Genomic DNA, 22,592 nt, shown 5'->3' on the forward strand with positions numbered 1-22,592 from the left:
ATAAAAGAGAATGAGGCAGGTGAAGTACTGTCGACTGAACAGTTGATACTTACTTCACTCTCTTCTACTACTGCAATTTAAAAAAAAAGTAACATCCGCAACAATTCAATACACTCAATGGAAATTTCATGCAAACCTAGCACAGAGTTAGGTTACAGCAGGTTAACGCACTATTTCTTTTACCCTCTGTTTGTTAGATAAGTATTGCAGAATACTACTTACAGACTATTCCTGATCATTTATTAAGGAATATTGCAGAAAAAGGTAATTAGTAATCATGTATTATCATAAATCAATATATTCCTTATTACTTAATTCCTCAACTAACAAGCCATATTGTCTAAACACTATTCTTACTTCTGATATATTATTTAAATAAGAAAATTACTGCAGTGATGTGGACCAAAATAAGTAGAGTGTGCAAGAAAGGTTCTTTCCAAAAACCTATGAATTTATCTTAAAAAAATAATTATTTCTTTTCTTTCTTAAAGGTGGGAATGTTTGTCAGACCAAAACCATTAAGAATATCCCTAATAGCAATCACAGGTAACAGTACTAATCTCTAGCACATTTAACTGAAAACCACGGAACTTTTTCATGCAGGTACATCACCATACTTTTGGGCCTAAGACACTACGAAGATTTGCTTTGTCTCTGGCATTTTCATTACAGTGTGGAAATTGGAGGACATTTTGTCTTAAGGGTAGGGCTAAATATGAAAGAAAACAGATAATTCAAGAAGATTGGGTTAAACCTACCTGATACTAATGCTAAACTAAAAATCAAGTCTTGTAGGCATGCACTGTACTAGTTTTATGAAGAAAATAACCACACAAACACAAAGCAGATGCAATCATTGCTCTGTCATACCTAAAAAAAACCCATTACAGAAATCCTAATTGGGCACTGCAACGATCTGATTTACTCACAGAAATTACAAACGCAAAATTGCTTTCATCAGTAATAATATATTAGCTCCAAACTCTACACCTAAAATAAAGTGCTTATGAAACCCTTCCAAATGCTTTGTTCTGAAGAAGGCCATTATATCAGCACTAAATCAAGACAGCTAGTATGAAAAATGGAAAACGGAGATTTCTTTTTACAGTAAGCTATAAAATGTAGTTCAGTCAGAGACAGGGTCTGAAAAAGTAATATTAAAGTGATGCTGTAAATCACTAAAAAAACTTTTTTTTTTCTTGAAAGCTAACTATCATGCTTCAGACTAGAAACAGTGAATATGGATATTCTCTTCATAAAGAGTTCTTTGCAAGTAAGTTTTATATAATTAAGATATAGAGAAAGTGTTTGCTTGGAATTTGAATGCAGTGAATAGCCATGGTATAATGAGAAACAAGTATGATCTACCTCTCTAATTAATTTTCCTTCTTCACCCACACCATCACTTGTTATGATAATGTGAATCTTAACCTTAATGAGAAATTTCATACCACTTTGATTAAAGATACTGCAAATAACAACAGTCTTTTTATTTTGTTTTTATTTTAATGAAGAACCTCTTTATACTCTCAAAACCCTCAACAAATGTATGGAACTTCTGCTAGTGAAGATCCTATGTACAATACAACTTTTATACCATGTGTTAAAAGACTGATTTATATTTCATTTTTTAAGTGAGGATTATGCTGTTAAGCATGTTACAAAATTACCATGTTCTCCGCAGGAAGTGTTTCTAGTATTTTTGTAACAGTAGTTTGTCTGAGGACTGATTAAGACATAAGTTCTTCAATAAAATTGTGTATGCATTCCTTTACATTTGTGAACTCAACATGAAAAGCTATTAAACACTCACAGGACATTTTTGAAATATATTTTAAAAATCAAATTCACAGAAAATTTCAAAGATTTCTGGGAACCTTGCAGGCAACTCACTACAAATACATACAAGTAACATTAAATTGGACCCCGTGTCTTACAACTGGATCTACCAACACAGAGGCTACAAAACATGAGCAAATTTCAAATGTATACAGTTTGAGAATTAGAACTTGCTTTTTTTGTGACACAACATTTTAAGAAAAAGAATTTATTTCATCAACATCTTTCTTCTCAAACTAAACATGTGCCACATTTCCTGAAAGAGACATCTTCCTGTCATTATGTTGTACCTCATAGCCACAGCAAGTCCAATGGAAATCACGAAAAATGTAATACTTGGTACTCCATTAAATGAAATTACTTCAAGAAAAATTGCTTTCACATTCTCCCAGCCCCTTCAACATACAATGATATGCTACATGACAAGAATCCCTGCTCACCATTTTGGTAAACAGGTAATAAATTACATAGAGTGTGTGTATATGTATATACACACATATATATATCTCAAAGAGTTTACATTTACAAGGAGAAGCAGCATTCACCAGCAAAACAGGGCCTTCTGTTTTGTAGAAGACTATTGTTCTATTTTCTAGAAAACAGAGACTTCTTTCCTAAATACAATGTTTTAATTATTTCAGTGAGGAAACAATTCTATGCTGTTTGGACATTCACAAGATCAATCTGGTCTTTAAGGAATATCTTACCTAGAAAAGAGCAGTTATTGCATATAGTGCTTTGGAAAATACATAACCTGTATGCCAGTGGTGTACTGCTCTATCTGATTAATTTTACCTTCATGATCTTAAATTAATGATTTTTTTTGGCACATACCAAATTGTTCTCCACCATATAAGGCATCCAACACCTCAAGAGTTTCACTAACATCTATCTGCTAATCATGTACGATAAGCCAATTCTCACTTTTGAAACTGCTGACAGCAAAGCAACTACTCATTCTATCAAGTTCACTTTTACCCTCTTCAGCCCCCCACCCAAGGTGAAGGTCCCGACTCTGCAAAAACAGTTCAAAAAGTCTCAGTCTAGAACTTATTTGGACCCAAGCAAATACCCCCAGGGATATACAGTCCCATGCTGTTGTGCCCTCTCACTAAATTTGATTCACGCAGATTGCGTGGCCTCACAAAAATTGACAAGCCTAACTACTGAAACTCTTATTGATGAACTACCCCATTAAATCATAAATACAGGACCTAAATCAACTCCCATCCCAAGCAGTAGGAGAATCTTTTTATTTCAATATAGTTGGATCTGAACACTGCCAAAAACACTGCAATAAAAAAGCATCAAAAGACCAGCATTAGATCCTGTAGTAACTATCGAGGCATACAATTCAAATGGACTTCCCTTTCTTATTAGTACCCATCAGCTCCTACTGACTTCAGCAACTTTTAAAAACTATTATATTTATTCAAACTATTTTCCTTAATCAGCTGTAGGGACCATTTCTTGAAAGGTATTTAAGTATGTAAGGGTGTAAAAAAAGCAGAAATAAAATCTAAGACAGTTAGGCACCAAGCAGTCTCAAAAATCCCACACGGCTCCCGTCTGCAACTCTAGATACACAAATACATTCAAAATTCTGGTTCTGAGGATATATTCTTTTTTAAATCAATATGCTAAAAAATCTGCTTAAATAAATTACTCATTTTACTGGCTACAAAAAAAAAAGTAAACACTAGTGTGAGGGCACAACCTCACTCTTTCAATGTCTTTAAGGACAGCATTCAAGATAATTCACCCTGCAATTATGCACTTTTGCTTGCATTTGGAAATATTTGTGCATTGATAAATAGAACTGGCACACATTTCACCAAAGCTGCTACTGTAGTACTCCAAAATCTTAACCTGATTTCACTGAAGATGATTTGCACACCATGAGCTGAAAACAGAAAAAAGGTGAACAGGCAAACTAGACGCATTCATTCAGCCTTTTAAAAAAAATCCAGTTTACTATGCAGCACACAAGCAAAAGCATATAAAGGATAAGATGATTTGCACCCACTTAATAAATGCAGGCAAATACTGGCTTTGATCCCAGCAATTGTATTGGAAAGCTCAGTTCACCAGAAAGTGTGCAAAACAGAAAGAAAGATAGGAAGGCAAAAGTGACTGAAATGCAAAGGGAAAAGTGTATGCAACTTAGGCGTAAGTGAAGGGAAAAATACAACCCTGGAATTAAGATCTTTTGAATGCGGGAATAATAAACTTCCAAGTAAATGTCATTGCACTACGACTGAGTTTTCCCAATTGGGTATTGTATATATATAATTTTATATATATAATTATTAGGCACACACTTTCCATGTTCTTTCCCCCCAAAAGCAGAGCTGACAATGGTGACAGCAGAGTGTGTAATTAGTTTTTATTGTTCCCCTGACAGCCATAGCTCTGCAAGGACCCCTTGCCTTTTCCATTGTAAATGTTATGGAAAAATACACTAATGACAGGCATTTAATTATGGGCACAGCGACCATGATGGGAGCTGTGCCAAAAGTGATTGGCAGCTTTGGATACCAGATATTCACAGCAATGGTTCTTTTTGTCCCATACCTTGTAACCCAGATTACCAAAGATATGAGTTTTTTAAAGTATTTTTCTAAAGCTTTGCTCATTGTCTATAGATATTATTATTAATGACCACCACCTTAAAAACAGACAGAAGAAATAGATAAAATGTTTGGGGTTTTTTTTGTGTTGAAAAGTAGCATGAGGTTTTTTAGAAAGAGGTCTATCCACAGACAATGTCATCAATGTACAAGAATTACCCACCAACTCTGGCACAAAGCTGACTTTTTTTTTTAATTAAACATAGCTACAAACAAAAAGATACTATGCCTCCTTAACATATCTTTATTCCATATTTACAATAAACTGTCCCACATTCAACTGTAGTTGCTGAGGTGCTTTTTCGCCTGATTAATTAGCAATTGGGAGACACGCTTTTTGGCAGCTTTTGTATCCCTATTATTTCTTCTGGTTTGGCATGCAAACTCCCTTTTGGGAGCACCAGTATTTGTACTGTACCCCGCTTAGTGATGGATCACTAATTTTTAATAAACTAAGCCCCAAGAGAACCGCAAAAAGATGTATAAGTGTATTGGAGCAATAACTGTAAACAAATAAATAAATAATAATTTTAAAAAAAAAGACGGGGGGGGGAAGAGAGCTGTTGCAGTACATAAAATATTAGGTCTTTTGCAGACTATGCATGGAGAGCCTATCCATTAGTTCACATGTACTCTGAAGACACAGGTCTGAATTGGGTTTTAACTACTTTGTCCAAATCTCTGCCTTTATCTTTAAAAAGCTTTAAAAAAGCGACCAGCTAATATGGATGTGCATTTTCCTTGAAGAATGCTATATCTGAATGTCCCTTCACTGTTTCTCATCCCTCCCCCACCACCAGATGAATGAAATTACTCTGTGAAGCAGATCTCTATGAAGAATGACCACACAATTCTGGACCAAACGGTTCTAAGTCTATGTAGCAGTCACAAATCCCTGGCTAAGCTGAACAAAGCAACATTATTCCTAAGTGGTAAGTTTGCGAATATAAAAGTGAAGCTGTCTGGCTCTAAAGTGGTAACTTGCAAATAGCTGCAGAATCAGTGTTGGCTCTCCATCCCCCATCCAGCTGGCTCTCATATCAGTAACTTCAAAAATGCAGTTTGCCATTATGGTGGCTTAAGGCACTTTATGTGCCAGTGCAATGACCATGCTGTGTGTGCATGTCAGAAGGTCAATACTTGCAAATTCCAGAGTCTCTCTTTATTTCCTTCTTTTCTGGAAACAATAGGAAAGAGAGCAGGATTGATAGCTCCTACTTTGTTAACTTCTGCTCACCAAATGCCCTGCCTGTATGAATACATAACTATTTTTTTTAAAATCTGATTAGACATCAACCAAGTAAAAAACAAACAAACCCCAATCCCCACCCAAAATATGCAACTGGTTTTCCTCCTCATTAACAACATTAATTAGCAAATTTCTTTGCAACAACTTTTAACAATTCTGGAGGACCCATCATTAAAGCTGCTAGGAGTCCTTATCTCACACTGATGAACTAGCATCTCAGACCGGTAACTCTGCTACAAAGATCATCATCAAATCTACCAGTAAGTAAAGTAAAATACTTAATTTTTCTGTCTCCTCACAAAATATACATCTATATTTTATTTACACAGCACTACAAAAACAACACTTTAGTTTTGATGGAAATATTTAGAATGTATTCAGCTCCAGTTTCAAAGCCACAGACTGAGATAAGATACTCAAATTTATTTACAAAATTAAAAAAATGTAAAGTAAAAAAATAAAAATTCCTATGTACAGAACTAGTATTATAATAAAAATTAGTATATATTTCTTAGCAATTCCCTGTGTGATAAAATAATGTGACCTGAATTTCTGTAGAGAGAAGGAATTTCTTCTGAACTGTAATATGAATATGAAAAATACTACTTTGAAGTCCACAAAAGCAAAAAGGTAGTGCTTCATTGCTACCCACTAGGGAAAGGCTGCAGCACTCAACTACGACTGATGAACAACTCACGCAATGCCAATATGCCTGCCACTGGCCAGCATCCACCCCCAAGTATAAAAATGAAATAATTTTGGGGAGGAAAAATTTAAACAAATAAAGAATGTCAATGCTACACAGCAAACATTAATTATGGCACAAAATACATTCTGTTAAAATATTCATCCTTCTAAATGCCATGAGGCTAAATTTTATCTTTAAGAATGGAAGAAAAAGATTTTAGCAGCGGATGATCAAAGCAAACTTATCTCCAGTTTTTCGCCTCACCAGATGATTCACAAGGAAATAATTCCTTCTCTGCACTCCAGCACCATTTCATTACTGTCATCAAAAACTAAAAATGGTGCCTGTCAAATAAGATGATCCTTCAAGAGTCTGATGAAAACAAACAAAAAATATAAATTTACTCAGTGATAAACACGAAGTTAAATATTTTATTGCGGGTATTACTGTTAACAGTTCCTCATTAGATTAATACGCTAATTTGATGATGGAAAAGAAAATTAACCAAGTAACAATTAACGAATAGTGTACTTACAGGTTTTGACAGTCTAAGATGCTTTTTTCCATGTCATATATCAGCATGGGTAGGTAAATTCTTCCACCAGATTATAATGTAAATGACAATAAGAATTGCAATTTTCAGGGCTTTTCAAGTAAAAATTGCCGAACCTGAAGAATTTGCTATGAATTGGTATTAGCAATTCAAGCAGATTTTGCTAATTAACAGGACTCTTGTGTATCTTCTCTGGCTGATTTTTCTTTTGACACTATTTTTACTGGTCATGCATTTATACAGAAAAATGGCCATAAAACACCTAGCATACCAGTGAACAGAACATGGGCATCAAACAATTTCTCTACCTTTTGCAGTAGTCAAAAATAAACAATTATTTTTTTTTCATAAAGCCAGGATCTAACAATGTATTTTTATCAACCTGTCAACTGTAAAATATGAAGAATGTTTCCCCAGATGAAAAAAATAAAAACAAAAATGGGGGGGGATATAATTTTTCTTTTATTGGAAACCTTGGTGTTTTACAGGAGTGAAATACAATCTCAATCCTCACAGAACAGCATCCTTTTTTATCTATTTTCAAATACTTGATTTTAACACAAATTATTTCTAAAAATGTGTAGGAGTGGGAATTTGTGGTTTTGTAATGTAACAACCTATGCTCAGTTTCTTTAAAAAAAGAGGATTTCATCTATAAATGTTTGCACACTATAAAATAATACCCACCATTTTAAATGAGCTCAACTATAATCTAGCCTGTAGAGGCTACAATGAATAGGCAGAATGCAAAAATGCAAGGAAGACTTCTAATGCGTGAAGGATTCTATTCTTCCATTCAGCTATGCCGAAGTACATTACAGTAAGGCTTACTCACAATAACTATAATACCACCAGAAACCAATTTCAATAACGTGTCTGTTTATTTTAAACCAAACGTTTCCATTTCATTATGTTGGTGTGCTGCTGACTGACTAAATTTTAAGCACAAGCGCAATGAAAACTTAAACAAAACAGGGGCCTTTATTCTCAACAGTGAATTACACCATTCAGAAAAACTGGAAGATTAGATTAATCATGAGACTAAAAATATTTTGTGAAAAACAATGCTCAGAACTGGATAGCAGAGCAAAGAGTGATTATTGGAAGAAAATCCCAGTTCCAAAATACTTCTAACTGAAATATTAAAAAAATTGAAAAACAAACAGTGAGGCAAAGCAAGAGAGGTACATCTCACAGCTATGGACAAACTACTGTCTACTCATGCTTTCCCCAGGAAAGGTTGTGTCTTTGTTAGCATCTTCTCTAAGGTGATCCAAATGACCAGCTTTCTTTAGGTGCATTCTTAAAGTCTAGTATTTCAACACTGCAGTACTCTGCCCAGCGATGGACTGGTTTAGGAAGTAGCAGTAAACAAGGCACTCTAATAAATCCAGAGAATTCTCAAAGCATATCTCTGTAATCTTCTGTTTCATTTTATATTTGCGTTCCTGAGTGCTTGCTTATCTACCTGCCCACACACTGACCCAGGGACTACTAGCATGCGAAGAAACAGCACAACAGGAAGATGGCTAAGAACTAAACCACAGATTCTAGAAATAAATTTTATTATTTTTACTTTTAAAACAAAAGATCATAGCTGAAAGATGGGACCTGGGAATTAGTTTGTAAAGCTATTCATTTTCTAAACATTTAAGAGTTCATCAATTACAAAATTTCATTTTCAGAGATTTTTTTCTCACGTTACAGTCATGATTTACATCACATCACCTTCTAATGACACACTTCAATGCATAGATACATATGTATATATATGCATATATATGTATACATACATTGAAATGCATACATATTTGCATAAGAATGTATATACATTACATGTGCCTCTCCGTATGACTGCAAAGACCATGACTCCTGAAGGACTAATTGCATTCATTCATTTTCTCAGCCCAGCATGAAGCTGGTAGATTGCTGGGATCATAGCAACAGGGGAGAGAAAGGAGGGCTCATCTTTATCTGTCCCTCTCCAAAAGGATACAGGGCTAGCCGAGAGAATGCAGTGAAGTGTCCTCACTATGTCCATTTAGGAAAGATTTAATAAGAAGCATTTAATGAAGACCATGTAGCACTTAACGAGGTGCCTCTCAAACGAAGGTGGAAGCCAATGAAACTATTGTTCTTTATGTAGTTTTTTCACAGAATGTTTCAAACCGTTTCAAAACCTCACTTTTAAAATAAACACCAATAGTCTTTTGGAGACAAAGGGTGTTAGTGAAAGTAGTAAAAGCACGGAAAGTATGTGTAAAGAATTGAAGGCTCTACTACTGATCTTTTAATTACAAGAAATCAGTCAGAGATTTCTTCAGCTCTCTCAGTTGTTCTTAACACACGTAACTGCCTTCTTCCGATTCCAACCTTTTCTGCATGGTTTCCCTAATCTCTGTACATAGGCAGAACTATTTCTAGATGGAAAACAAACAAGCCAAACCAAACCAAAAACCAGCCACATGACCTCAGCATATACAACCAACATGCCATAGTGAAATCTGCAAAACACATATAAATGGATGGTACGATACTCGGACATCCAGCAGGCCAGCATACTCCTCAGAATTGCCAGGCATGCATGAGCAGCCACAGTCTGAGGTTCACAAAATTAAGTCTATGCATTTCGCTGGTTCAGGGAGGCACTTAAGTAGACATCCATTCATCCACGCAACTGCAACAGAACTTAAGTGTGTCAGTACGCACTTCAGGGAAGTCAGATGCTTTTCTGAATCAGTACCTAAATATTGAGCTGCAAAATTCACCTAAATGAAGTTGTGAAATTCTGGTCTATGTACAGAATGTTCAGAAGCATCCATTAATTTTTCTTTTCGCTGCTCCCAAGTGTCCATCTTAAAAAAAAAAAAAAAAAAGTCTAGCAATATTGATCAAATTGTGGTATCCAGCTTAATTACAGGAACACACCATCTGAAGTTTAAATGATTTTTCAGTATCTAAATTCTCTAATTACCATCTGATTTCTTGATTTTATTATCCACATAAATACACAAACAGAAAATATATCAGTATCCTATGTCTTTATAATAATTCTCTTGTCGATGTAACTTTATAAACAATTTTCTTGTATAAGATATAGCCAAATCCAATAATACTACTGATAAAAAATATTTGCTTTTGTCAGACTGCAAGGTTTGGCCTCTATGTATGACCAGAAACTGGATTTAAAATGCAAGTGTTTTTAACCACCTTGAAACCAGTAACGGTTTATGAAGCTACATAACCTGCCACTGAAACAACTTATAGGGAAATACCTAAATATAAACCACAATCTTGAAGCACAATCTTGTAAGCAGAAAAATGTAGCAATAATTACCACAAGTGGTTCAGCTTGAAGTCTGACAAGATTAAAAGCAGTAGCAAACACTAAGCAAGTAGACCGCTTCAAAATTTGGCCCAGATACATGACATTTTGACTGAATTCTAATTACAAGGACACTAGTAATGAGGATTAAATGAATGTGCTCCATTACAAAACAAACTCCCCAAACTATTTTAAGTGGTGGATTCAGAATAATATTCTTTGACAGTAATATCTTGTTGTCTCATATAAAAACACATATGCAAACAGTGCTGAAAGACTAATGCACTTTAAGGTGATAATTAGAATTTACGTACACTTAACTCTAAGCCCACATAAATAACAAAAATATTAGAGTACATTTTCAAGCTTACTTGAGGATTAATTTCCAATCCACAAAACAAGGATTAAAAAACCTCATTTCATTATACTTCAAAATCCTAATACTTAAACATATTCTCATATGGAATTGGACTACAGCATTTATGGTACTTCATGTACGTTGATAATTAAATACATAACAAAAACAAGGCACGGGAATACTTAAAACATTTCTAAGAACAGACTTAGGCTCTGTAAGAACATATAACTTTGTTCCTCATACATGCTAACAATAATGATCATATAACATTTTTTAATTGTTCTAGCAGAACTTTGGCAACTAACCAAGAAATGTAATATGAACCTTGCTAACAGACTCTTATGATTTTTTATTTACCAAATATTGTTGACACCAGGAGCACTTATCAATTGGGCCACTCACCAATTTACTAATGTGTCTTTTAATAAGGATGAGATCTTTATGTATTTTAATAAATTGCTGGAGTTTCATAATTAAAAACCTAAAGATAATCGTATCTGAGGAAAGTACAATCATTATTAAATTCTTCACATTTTGATGAAACCTTAGAGTGCTTTTAGTCACTATCAAAATTATCAACATTTCATTTTTAAAGTGAATTATTTAGTTCTACAGTACTTTTAATTCAGAATAAATACGATAAAGAAGTAAGCTAAAGCACAATGGTCGCATTTGTGTTTAAAGAATGACAGTATATTTTGTCTTCTAATTTCAAATAGTTATCACCAAGTAAGCATCCCTATTTACTTCAACATGTATAAAAAACAGATTGTTCATCTCCCAAGTCTGTCTCTGGAAGCAGATAAATCACTGCGAAGTTATTCCTACAACATTGTTAACTGCTCTAAAAATTTTGATAAACCAAAGCGAATTTTGCCTGCAGCTTAGATTCTGACGAAGCGAATTAAAAACTCAAGTATTTTCTTTCCTTTGGGTCTCTTACACCTACCAATCAGGTGTTTGCCTGTTTTTCTGTAATGCTTGTGTAACTTGGAAAGCACACAAAAACTGGCACACTTTGTATAAAACAAAGGAGAAATACATCTGCACCTTGCTCTTTCTCATATTTTAACTCACAGATAAACATGACATGTCCAAATAGATACTTCCATTGTGAGAGCCCAGTGAATATTTCAAGACAAGAAGAAATGTTTGTTTTTAAAAGGGAAGGTTTAGAAACATCTTACAATTAACTCTTCCTCTCGTGTTTGGAAGAAAAACAAAACTAAGTTTTATTTGCAATCTGCTGATGTTTAATGTTGGACTAAGGAGAGGTTTCACTCACAGTAATAAAATATGATTAAACTTACACAAATCCTTACAAACCCATTCAATGCGCAATACCTAAGACTAGGTAAGCATTGCTTGTACCTTCAACTAGCTTTACCTACGTGCAGTTATTGTGTACGCTTATGACACACAAGAGAGCAAAAGTGAAAAATCTTGAAGGTAAGGTTATTTTTACACTATTTTAGCTTTTACACCAGCAACGTGTGCATTTAGTCAAACCTATTTTTTTTCAACAATTTTCGTTCTGCCCAGTGGGATTTGCGAATATTACTTTATTTTTTTTCAGCAGTTACATTTCATTTTGCCTAAGAACAGAAAAAACTCTGGTTTTGAGGGACAAGGAATTTTTTGGGATGCATGTTCTTTGATGTGTGATGTGACATGTAACTTTTTGTCTTATTTACACTGAGTAATTTTTTTTCAAGTAACACATGTAAGAGGAGAATGTAGAGATAGGCATTTAAAATTATAGATTCTCACCATTCCCAAGCATGATTGTTACTTTGCATAAATACTCTTTGTGTCAAGCTTTTTGTGCCAACTATTTATCGCTGAGGCGTTGTTACCAGGAACATAGTATTAAAGTGCTCGGCAAGGCCAGCTAACTCTGGGCACTTGAAAATTCTGCCCGTTAACTTCTGCATCACCTATTTTGAAGCCACTCTGGAATACAGAGTAGAGGAGTTTTCTACAGGCAACATAGATCTATTAAAAAACATGACCTGTGACAAAAATCAATGTGCTAATCTCAAACCAAACAACAGTATCAGAAGCATAAAAAAGAGATAACCTAAGATAAAATGTCCCCAAATTTACTTAGACTAGCTTGACAGGTTTAAAAAAAAAAAAGAAAAAAAAAGTAAGTCTGCTCACACGCACTTTAACAAGGCAAAAAAATTAATACCCAGGTGACTCTTTACCGAAACACATGGATATTATTTGGAGCAGGACTGAAATTTTCTGATGATAAAACGTGAGGGAAAACCCCAGAAAAATTAAATTAAACCTCCTTTTCCAGTAGAATGTAGATTTCAGCGCACGCAAAGCCTGCTGTCGGAATCCCTCTGGCGCGCCTGGGCGCGAAGGGAGCGGGGAGGCTGTGTCAGCACGGCTCAGCCCCGACGGAGACACCGGCGATGCGCTGCCCTGTACCCGGCGGCACGGGCATCCCTCCGGCCCAAGGACGGCGTACCTACCTCGCTTCCTCACGGTTACCTCTAGCCTGCCCGGGAGAGCCCCCCGCCGGTCGGGCAAGGCAGGGCAGGGCAGGGCAGGGCAGGGCAAGGCAGGCAAGGCAGGGGGAAAGCCATCCCTCCGCCGCGGCTGCCGCCCGTGACAGCGATCCCGCCTGAGGCTGCTGCGAAGCCGGGACCGGCCGCTCCGCTCTGTCCCGCCGGGGAGAGAGACTACACCCCGCCGCCTCCTTGCCCGGGGCCGGCTCCCCGCTACCGGCGGGCGGCTCGGGACCGCGCCTCGCCTGCCGCACGAGTCCGCCGGGGCACAAGCGGGGGGCCGCTACGTGCACCCCCTCATCCCACCCAAACTCCTAGAGCACGCTCGGCCGCAGGCGCGGGGCACCCACGCCGCAACGGGGGCGCATCCGCCCGGCGCCCGCGGACCGGCGGCGGCCGAGCCCGGGGAAGCCGCTAGCGTGGTGCAGCGCCGGGGTGGACGGGCAAGAGGAGAAAAATACCACCACCTGCCCCACCGTCGCTGCCTGCAGCCCTAGCCCTCCGAAAAAGAAAGTTTAACGCCCCATCTTGCAGCCGGGGTAGTTTCTGCAGGAGCTGGGCAAGAGCCGCCAGCACTGGGGCGCCGCTCCCCGCCCGCGTCCCCCCCGCTCCGAGCCCGGCGCCCGGTGCGCGCCCGCGGCCGCCCCGCGTACCTGGGGTTGGTGCTGTTCCAGTAGACGGCGTAGCGGTCGGCCACCGCCTTGGCGCCGGGCTCCTGCCCGCGCACGCACACCCACAGCGCCGCGGCCGCCAGCAGCAGCATCTCCACGTGCGGCATCGCGCCCGGCCGGTGGCGCGGCGAGACGGGATGCGGAAAAAATTAAGAAAGGGGGAAGGAAGGGAAACAAAAAAAAAAGGGGGGGGGGGCGAGCAGACGGCACCGAGCCGGGGCGCGGGAGTTGGGAGGGATAAATTAATAAATAGCGAGGCGCAGAGGCGGGTAGGCTCCGCGGCGTGCCGCGCCGCAGCGAGCGGAGGACGCCTGCCGCCGCAGACGGGCAGCCGGCAAGGAGGCGCGATCCGCGGTCCCTCAGGGAGCCTCACCCCGGCAGGGGGAGGTGGGGGCCGAGGCGGGCGGCGGCAAGAGGCGGGCGGAGCTCATTCACCGGGAGTCCCGTACGGAGCCCACGGCACGACATACACCGGCCCGCCGGCGCGGCGGGCGGGCGAGGGGCGCCGCTCCTCCCGCCCCCCTGCGAGCGGCCCCGCGGCTCGGGGGCGGCGGGGTGACGCGGGGATGGAGGGAGCGAGCGGGAGAGGGGGGAGAAGAGCGGGGAGGAGGGGAAGATCTTCCCCTGGAAACCCGCGGGGGGTCCTGGCAGGATATTAAACGCCGCCGGTTGGTAGAAGGGCGAGAAGTACCCAGCAGATCTTAAAAGTACAAAGTTTGTCTCTTCCTTCCTGGCCCTCCGCCCCCCACAAATGAAAAAAAAAAGGGGGGGGGGAAGTAAAAGCCCTGAGGACTTTGTTTGCTGCGCTGATGGAGTTGGGAAGCCTGTTCTGCAGCAGAGAGTGTCTTGAAGGAGACTTTGTGGAATGGTTTTCTTGTCTTTCCTGTTCCTGGGCGGTGGATGCACCAAGGACTGAGCAACAGCAAAGGCGGAAAAAAAAAGGGCAAGAAAAAAGGGGGGGGGGGGGGCAGAAAAAAAAGGAACGGCCAATCCAAGAAATATTGCGGCGTGGAAATCAAGGGGATGGAAATAAAAAATCGTTTTATGAGAGGGCGTGGAAAAAAGCAAAACCTCGGAGAAGTGGAAAATCAAGCCTGCAAACTCCTCTGATGATGCCGGTCTTGGCTGGCCTCTCCTGCTGAGGAACGAACGGAGCGATACGGCGAGGTGCGGAAATCTGCTTCAGCCTCCCGGAGCCTCTCTGTGATAAAGCAGAGTCCAGTCTCAGGAACATCAACTTCTGCGGAAGGACAAAACAGTTTGAAAGACAGCGAGGGGGCGAGAGAAAAAGAATCCACCCCTCAGATGACTACATAAGGAGATAAAAAAAAATAACCCCAATTCTTCTTCTCGGTCTTGCCCAACAGCTGCTCCCCTTTTCCCTCTGAAGCAGCAGCAGCAAAAGCAGTAAGGAAAAATATACCACGCCAGCAGGCAAATAAATAAACTTGAATGCAGCGGCAGGCAGGGAGGGATCGTAAAGAGCGACGAGGATTGGAGGGGCAAAAGTCAGTTGTTTTTTTTTTAAAAAAAAAAGCTTTATGGGAGGAAAAAAAATCTTTAAACAGTCACGCCCCCTTTTGCAATGACCGGTCCCTTCACTGCGTGTAAATCCGACATCAGCAGCCTGGAAAAGCTACGAGCCTGGCATGCTGGATTGTCGCTGTGCATGCGTGTGTGCGATAGCCGCAGAGATATATGCGCGGTATATAGAGGTACACACGCATACGTACATGCACACGCGTGTGTCCGAGGCGGGATCTGGCGCCGGTGTGCGTGAAGGATGAAGGCGAGGAGGAGGTACAGGCAACCAGCTCGGAGCACGGGCGCTGCTGCTTGATCATGTGGGATTTTTGCATACAGTTTACTTGGGAAAGGGTGGGGGGATTTGCCGGCGCAGCCAGTCAGGGCACAGCCTGCTGTTTGCTTACAGATTGCGTTTTTTATTTTTTTATTTTTACACCTCGACCTGATTGGCTTGCAACACGAGAAAGGAGGCGGTGTCCCAGGCTTCTCCTCCTCAATGCCAAAAACCATACCCAACCCCACCTTCTGGAAACCTGACTAATTGAATTACTAAGACATCGGAGTGGTTCCTTTGCAGCGTTACTGCTAAATGTAACCATTTCAACGCCGGATGCTACGATGGGGTCTACGCGGGCTGTATACGAATGAGTTTCCGTCTGCTGCGGAAAACAGTATGCCGAGTAATTCAATCATAAAAGAAAACTCCTTCCCCACTTTCCTCCGCGGCGGGGCTCGGCTCGCACGCCCCGGGCGATGCGCGGCCCCGGCTGCGCGGCGGGACCGGCTGCCTCGGTTTGCAAACCGCAACTGTACGCTCAGGCGTTGCACGAGCCAGTGAAACCCGGGCGGCTGTTCCGCAGCCGGGAGATGGATTCCGCTCTGCTCTGCTTCGCCTTTCATACCCCTCTGCAGGAACCGATCTGGCGGCGGCCGCGCTGGGTCCGCCACCACCCGCACCCCTGCCAACGACGGCAGGAAAAGGAGGCTGGTGGGTACCGGCGCTTCGTCGCCGGAAAACGCCAGCTCAGAGGAGGAGGCGGCGATGAGGCGCCGCTCGCCGTCCCCCAAACGCCGCGGGGCCGCGCGGCGCGCGCAGGTGAGCGGCTCCCCGGGCGGGGCGGGCTGGCGGCCAGGGCCTCCTCCGGGGGGAGGGCGCTCCCGCCGCCCCCGCCCCGCCGGCGTTGCCGGGTGATGGCGGCCTGCGCGGCGCCCCTCCGCCAGGGCCCCCGGGGCTGGGGCGCGCCGTCCGCCTCGCCGCCGTTCGGAAGCGCCCCGACTCCCCCCAGCGGCGGAGGCCGGCACCGCAGCGCGGCGGGAGCGGGGGGCGGCCGCGGGCAGAGCGGGCCCAGCACCCGCGCCCTTCGTCGCGGCGGCATCGTGCGTGTGGGGCCGGGGCGTCTCAGCTTTTCTTTTGCTCCCCCCCCCTTTTTTTTTGTATGTTTTTTTCTGCGTGGAAAGAGGTTCCAGATTAATCTTCACCGGTCACAGCACCTAATCTGCCCGAGTTTTTGCTGGAGGACAGTGGAATTCTCTTTGCCCTCCCCTGCAAGTAGTTGAGGCGAGGGAGCACAGGCTGAAGTTAAAAAGAAACACTCGAATCCCTTGTTTTGTGTTTTAACTTTATTGTTGGGTTTGGGTTTTGTTTGGGGTTTTTTTTTAGTAAAGGAACTGTACGATTTGCGAATCTTTATTATCAAAGGCCTAAAAACTTGTCTAAATTTTGTCTCCCTGTGGTTTCCTTCAGCCTTGTTTTTAATATGTTAATGTCTGTAGCTTAGTCTTAGCAGGATATGAAGCACATCAGCTGAATACCCCAGGTATAACAGGCACCATAAACCCAAACTTTTTTCCTTCCTTTTCATTAAAAAACCCCACCAGCATTTCAAATTCTTTTGCTACTGTTGAACTGAATTCTTTGAATAGGAATGGGCACATCCAGTGTTTCCTCAGTCTTTTTTCTCCAGCACGGACAGACATGTGGAAATCACTGTCATTACAGGAAGCAGAATAAATAGCACTTTTTTTCTCAAAGAGTCTCCTCAGCCACATTTGTAAGGAAAGCTTAATGATTTTTTTTTTCTCTCTTTGTTCATGCCTTGTGGGAAACATCACAGAGAAAGAGTGAGGGGTCAGTTTGTGTAACTTACAACACCTTCTCACAGCAGAGCCAGAGCTTAAACTGGTATATAAAATACCCTTGCAGGACTATAGTACTTGGATTTTTCTTTAACACATACAAAGCTATGAAAAGGAGTCAAACTATTAACAACTGGAAAAACGCCCACCAAAAAAGACTAGCTGTGGCAGGAAGATATCCTTTTTCCCCTGCTTTGCTTGGCAAGCAAGCTGTAGGTGGCTGTATCTTTTTAATTTATAAACAATACAAAGACATAAATCCTTTGGACTCAAGAAGTAAATTAATTCTGCAAAAAAAGAAATAATACTTTAATGAACAGCTTTTTGCTACATCGTAACAAATTCATATGAACCTATCATAATACCCAATACCCAGCAGCATGCCAACTTCTAGTTTACTCTACATTTTCGTGATTACATGATTGAACAATTATTGATACCATAGTTGTAAGCTGATTCGGTATATTAATGGCCTCTGGCATTAGCCTTCATTTGGCAGAAAGGTAAAGACTGTTAACAAGTGATTCAACATCTGTTAAAATATTTTGAATACAGTATTTAGAAAAAATAGTGTATATGCACAGTGAGTGTCTGAATCTGCCTCTGACAAGCCTCTGTAGCTGGATCTCCAGCTTTACAACATAAATGAGTCTTTAACATACACTGTACAGCGTGTACCTTCTTGGCAGTTGCACAGAATTTCAGTGTATTGATATGCTGTGCTGCAGTTACTATGCTAATTGATCACGTACCTCAAAATAATTAAACTAACAGTTTAAGACTTTGTCTCAGGGAAAAGTGATAAATCTGTAGATTTTCTTTCTTTGTTGATTGCCCTTAAAAATACACATAGTATTTCTATCATTGTTCAGTAATACCTAGTATCTTAAACAGATACAAATGACTTCTGGCATTACAATGTCGACAAATTAACAATGTATTGTTAAAGTAATTTCCCTTTTAAAGGTACTTTAGCATCTATGAAACACAGAAAATAACAAAGCTGTATCTACATTTTTCCTATAGCTTGTGTGTATTATTTTCATCTTTTATAAATATGAGTAGTGCTTAAGAAGTAAAACTGACTTGTAGGGCCCAATTCGGCTTTTTCTGCCATTAACTCCAGTGACTTTAAGTGAGTTAAACAAGTAAATCCCATGGTTTGGGTTTTTTTTCTTTTATTAAAACCCAGAGAATTAAGGAGGGACCTTTCTGGAAAAAAATGGAGGATGCATACTGCAAATCAGTGAAGAATATAGTTGCATTTCAAACCTTTTTTGTCCAAATTTTGTGAAAATGTGAATTTTTAAATCGTGAGTTTCCATTTCAGTAGAATTTGATTAAAGGTAGCTGGGCAGAAAAATACATAATCCTCTGGTTGGTCTACGTTTAAATTATCTTTGATGTTTTGTTAAAAGGACCATGCAGAGATACATCTTTTTTCTTTATCCGTGGTATCCTTAGAAATGTGTTTTTCAGGACCTGAAAGCATCACACTTTCTTATACTTTTAATCACTCTCTGATCCCATAAATATGTTGCTGAAAAATGACTTAGAAGCAATCTCAGCTTCAAGTTTTGCAAATTAATAACTAAACAGAATGGTTAATCGTTGCAAATTCTCTCATCTTTTACTGTAATCCCTGATACTGTAAGCTGTCAAAAAGAAATATAAAACAAAATCTTAAACTAATTTCCATATGAGAGGAGTGGGTACCAAAGGCATAAATGATACTGTTAGAGAGAATCACTGAATTCTTTATAGAGAAGTATATTCATCATCTGATTGCAAATATTCTCAAATAAGATCAGAGCTTTCTTCCTAGGTGATTTCTCTAACTTAAAGATTTTTTTTCCTCTTGGATACATTACCTGTGAGAGACTATGTGTGTGTACTGCATACATGGGTTTTTTTAGTTTTTTTTTTTTCCTGAGAGGAAGAACTAATCTTATGGAAAGGAACAAAATTAAATGGCTGTAGACAAACCTGACACAGTATTTACCTCTGTGTGTGAGTATTTTTGGCTGGCTAGAACAGAAGAATTAAGTGAAGATTCTGATACTCTTTTTATTAAACTGTCTGGCAACTCCCTCACTTCTCTAACTCTACCAACCAGAGATAACATATATGCTTACTTTACTGTGGTGTACTGAGGCTCAATAACTTCCTGGTTTTAGATGTTCAAAGGAGTAACTTTGAGATCTTTGTATTAAAAAAAAATAAAATTAAAAAAAATGTCATAAGACAAAATACAGTAATGAGTTCTAGGCAAGTTCGGGGGGGTATATCATCTAGAGACATTTTCAGGCTTGTTATTCTGTCCAGACCTCATACATATTTCTTTTTGCATACAGTTCTTAAGAATTTGTTATTATTTTTAATGAAAATTATCTATCTAAAAAAATCTATCTATTAGCTTTGCTTCCATTTTAATTTGTCAGTTCAAAATCTGTGTGTCTGGCTTAGCAGTCAAAAGAGCTTCAGCCTACAAATTGGGCACGACCTCTTCGGCACATAACTATTTGGATGTTAGTCTGCAAACTTCAGAAGTTTAATACATTGAGGAAAACTTTGAGAAGGAAGCAAAAGATTTCCTGGCTTCATATTGACATTCTATGATTTTTTTTTTTAAGTTTTCAATAAAAAGAATTACAAGGGAGGAAATTTTCAAAAACATAAATGGAAGTGGCGTACTTATCTACCCCTTGAGACAATAGAAAAATCCACTTTGAAGTTCAGTGTAATGTTCCCTCCATATATATAGGTAATAACTTAGATATAGTGTTTTGACATTCAAGTTTGTGGGTTTTTGTCTTTACAAATACTTTTGTTCATGTTAGCTAAATATCTAGTTATAAGGAATTTGTTGACACATTTTAAAGAACTCTAAATTTATGTCTACGTGAAGTTAAAATATTTTTAATACTGTCATTTTGAAAGTCCAAATAAAAGCATTTGTTTCTACCCAGTCAGGACGCTATGTACAGTTTCTGGCTTTACAAAAAAGTAAATCCCATTGCACTGATTTGTCATTAATATTGGGTCAATAAGAATAACTAAAATAACCCAGGGATAAAGCCCATAAAAGAGAAGAGGATAAATGTATAGCTTTCCTTTTTGCCATCCACTTCAGTTCTTCCACGCTCTCCAAAGTAAAGATATTAATTTAAATATCTTTTAAAAATACTTTTGAAAGTTATTGCTCAATCTTAATTTATTACAGAGCCACTATCTTACAAAACCTCCAAATCACTGTAGAAACAAGTACTTAAACTCATAGGTGCAAGAAAGATTAAGTACTATACTGTAAAACTAAAGTGTAAGACAAAAAAAGCAATCAGATACAGTGGACAGTATGACTCTGGCTATCCCAAAGATTCCTGTTCACTCCTGCAAAAAGCTCTGTATTGAGCACATTATACAGATTACATTACATGAGCAGGCTCTCATTTCAGCATCTGTGCATCTCCTATGATGACATGGCAGGATGGAAACCAGTTAAGGTAAATAATAATCCCGTTTGACCTTGTGATATTTTTAAATTATATTTTATGTTGCTTGCTGTTCAAATGCCTGTGCTGAGACCACATTTTCCTAGAGTCCTTTTGATAAAAGTTAGCTTTTCAGGATGCTTTCTTTGTACTGAGGAACTGCAGCTGGTGGTCTAGAACATCAGTGCTTGCTTAGGAACCCTGGTTTTAAGCAGCCTTTTGAAAATAGATGGAGATAAAAAACAGAAAACAAAAACCAACAGATGAACAAAAAAACTAGAAAACCAAGAGAGGAACACCTGCAGGTAAAACTGAATCCTTAATTTAAAACAATATATAACAAGAAATAGGTGTTCACAGGTACATGTGGTTCTTGGTTTTGTAATGATACATTGTTTACTGGACAAATCATTGATCTTGTTTATGGGCATGCTGCCTTTTGTTTGTTGTTTGTTCAAGTCTTGCTGTGTGGGACGGACAGCTAGCAGGGTTTTTTCCTGTCTATGTTCAGATAAGTGAAGAAAAATAAGTTAGAAGATCAAGGCAGGGATGGACTACTGTTGTCATCTGGAAACATGATGGAAACCCTGTACTTGATTGCCTTCAAGCCCTATGTAGTAAACATGATTATTAATTTTTATTATTAATAACACGCTTTACAAGAGTAAAAAAATTCCCAAGATACTTTTCAGAATTTAATCAACATTCAGGATCATTTTCAATTTAAGTTTGCAAAACTGCAACCATTATTCTTGCTGCCCATTTCACATATGAATCATAAGCTGTAAAATCATAAACAGTTCCTATCTGTTGCAAACCCTTGTGCTTGCTTGTGCATATCTTCCAGTGCATAGCAAAGTCTTAGACTTTGACACTGTTCCCTCCTTGTGCAGCACCACCCATTAACTAACATTACTCACATTAGTGAAAATGAATCAACAGGAAAAAAAAAAGCCCTGAACAACAGAGATCTGCAAAGTAAGTTATTACAAACCATGCTATAACTCTGCTCTCTTAGCACTGGAGGCACTTGCCCTGATATGTAGCACAAGTAATAGGTAGAGTTTTATAGTCTAAAGACAGCTCTACGAAGTTTTTATGCAAAGCTAGCTAAATGGCACAAGATAGTCCTTCCATTTAGGAAGCTTCAGAGCTCCTTTGCAAATGCAAGCTTTGTGTGCGTTACATGCTGGAGAGTCATTTGCTGAGGAGCTGCTTACTTAACAGAATCAACAGACCTGACAGTGAGTTGTTATGTGCCACAGATGGCACATGGTCTATGAGGATGGTGGTCTTCAAGATGGCTGTTGGCACGGTATAGAGGTGCCATGGATCTGGGTGTAGCTTCTCGCCAGTGCTGTTTACTTTGTAGAACAACAGTTCCATTGGTACTGCGGTAATGGAACAAGGTCCTTTGTGTTGTGGAGAAAACCTTATCTGGTTAAAAGAACAAACAGAAACAAGACTGATATGTATGATTACAATGAATTAGGAAGCAGATTCTGGAGAAGTCTGTGTGCAGGTATGCACCTGGGGAGGTCTTAGTTGGAGGAAAGAAATCTCAGAGGTTTCAGTGATGAAATGCTGAAGACTCATTTACTTT

At 39.7% G+C, this 22,592-nt stretch overlaps 1 protein-coding gene across 2 annotated transcripts in view; it reads right to left on the bottom strand.

Moving 5' to 3' along the window:
* Nucleotides 1-15,664, bottom strand: part of EFNA5 (ephrin A5) — a 211,623-nt gene extending 195,959 nt beyond the window's left edge. The window contains exons 1-2 of one of the 2 annotated variants that reach the window (XM_054809508.1): nt 15,569-15,664; nt 13,818-15,075 (exon numbers count right to left, since the gene is read on the bottom strand). In XM_054809508.1, the coding sequence (XP_054665483.1) occupies nt 13,818-13,942 (125 nt within the window). In that variant the 5' untranslated portion in view covers nt 13,943-15,075; nt 15,569-15,664. Of the gene's footprint in view, nt 1-13,817; nt 15,532-15,568 lie in introns of those variants that run through there. The other variant, XM_054809509.1, reaches the window with a different exon arrangement.
* Nucleotides 15,665-22,592: the final 6,928 nt, after the last annotated feature.

The sequence above is a fragment of the Grus americana genome, chromosome Z, assembly GCF_028858705.1.
Source record: "Grus americana isolate bGruAme1 chromosome Z, bGruAme1.mat, whole genome shotgun sequence".
In the NCBI taxonomy this organism is placed as follows: domain Eukaryota; kingdom Metazoa; phylum Chordata; class Aves; order Gruiformes; family Gruidae; genus Grus; species Grus americana.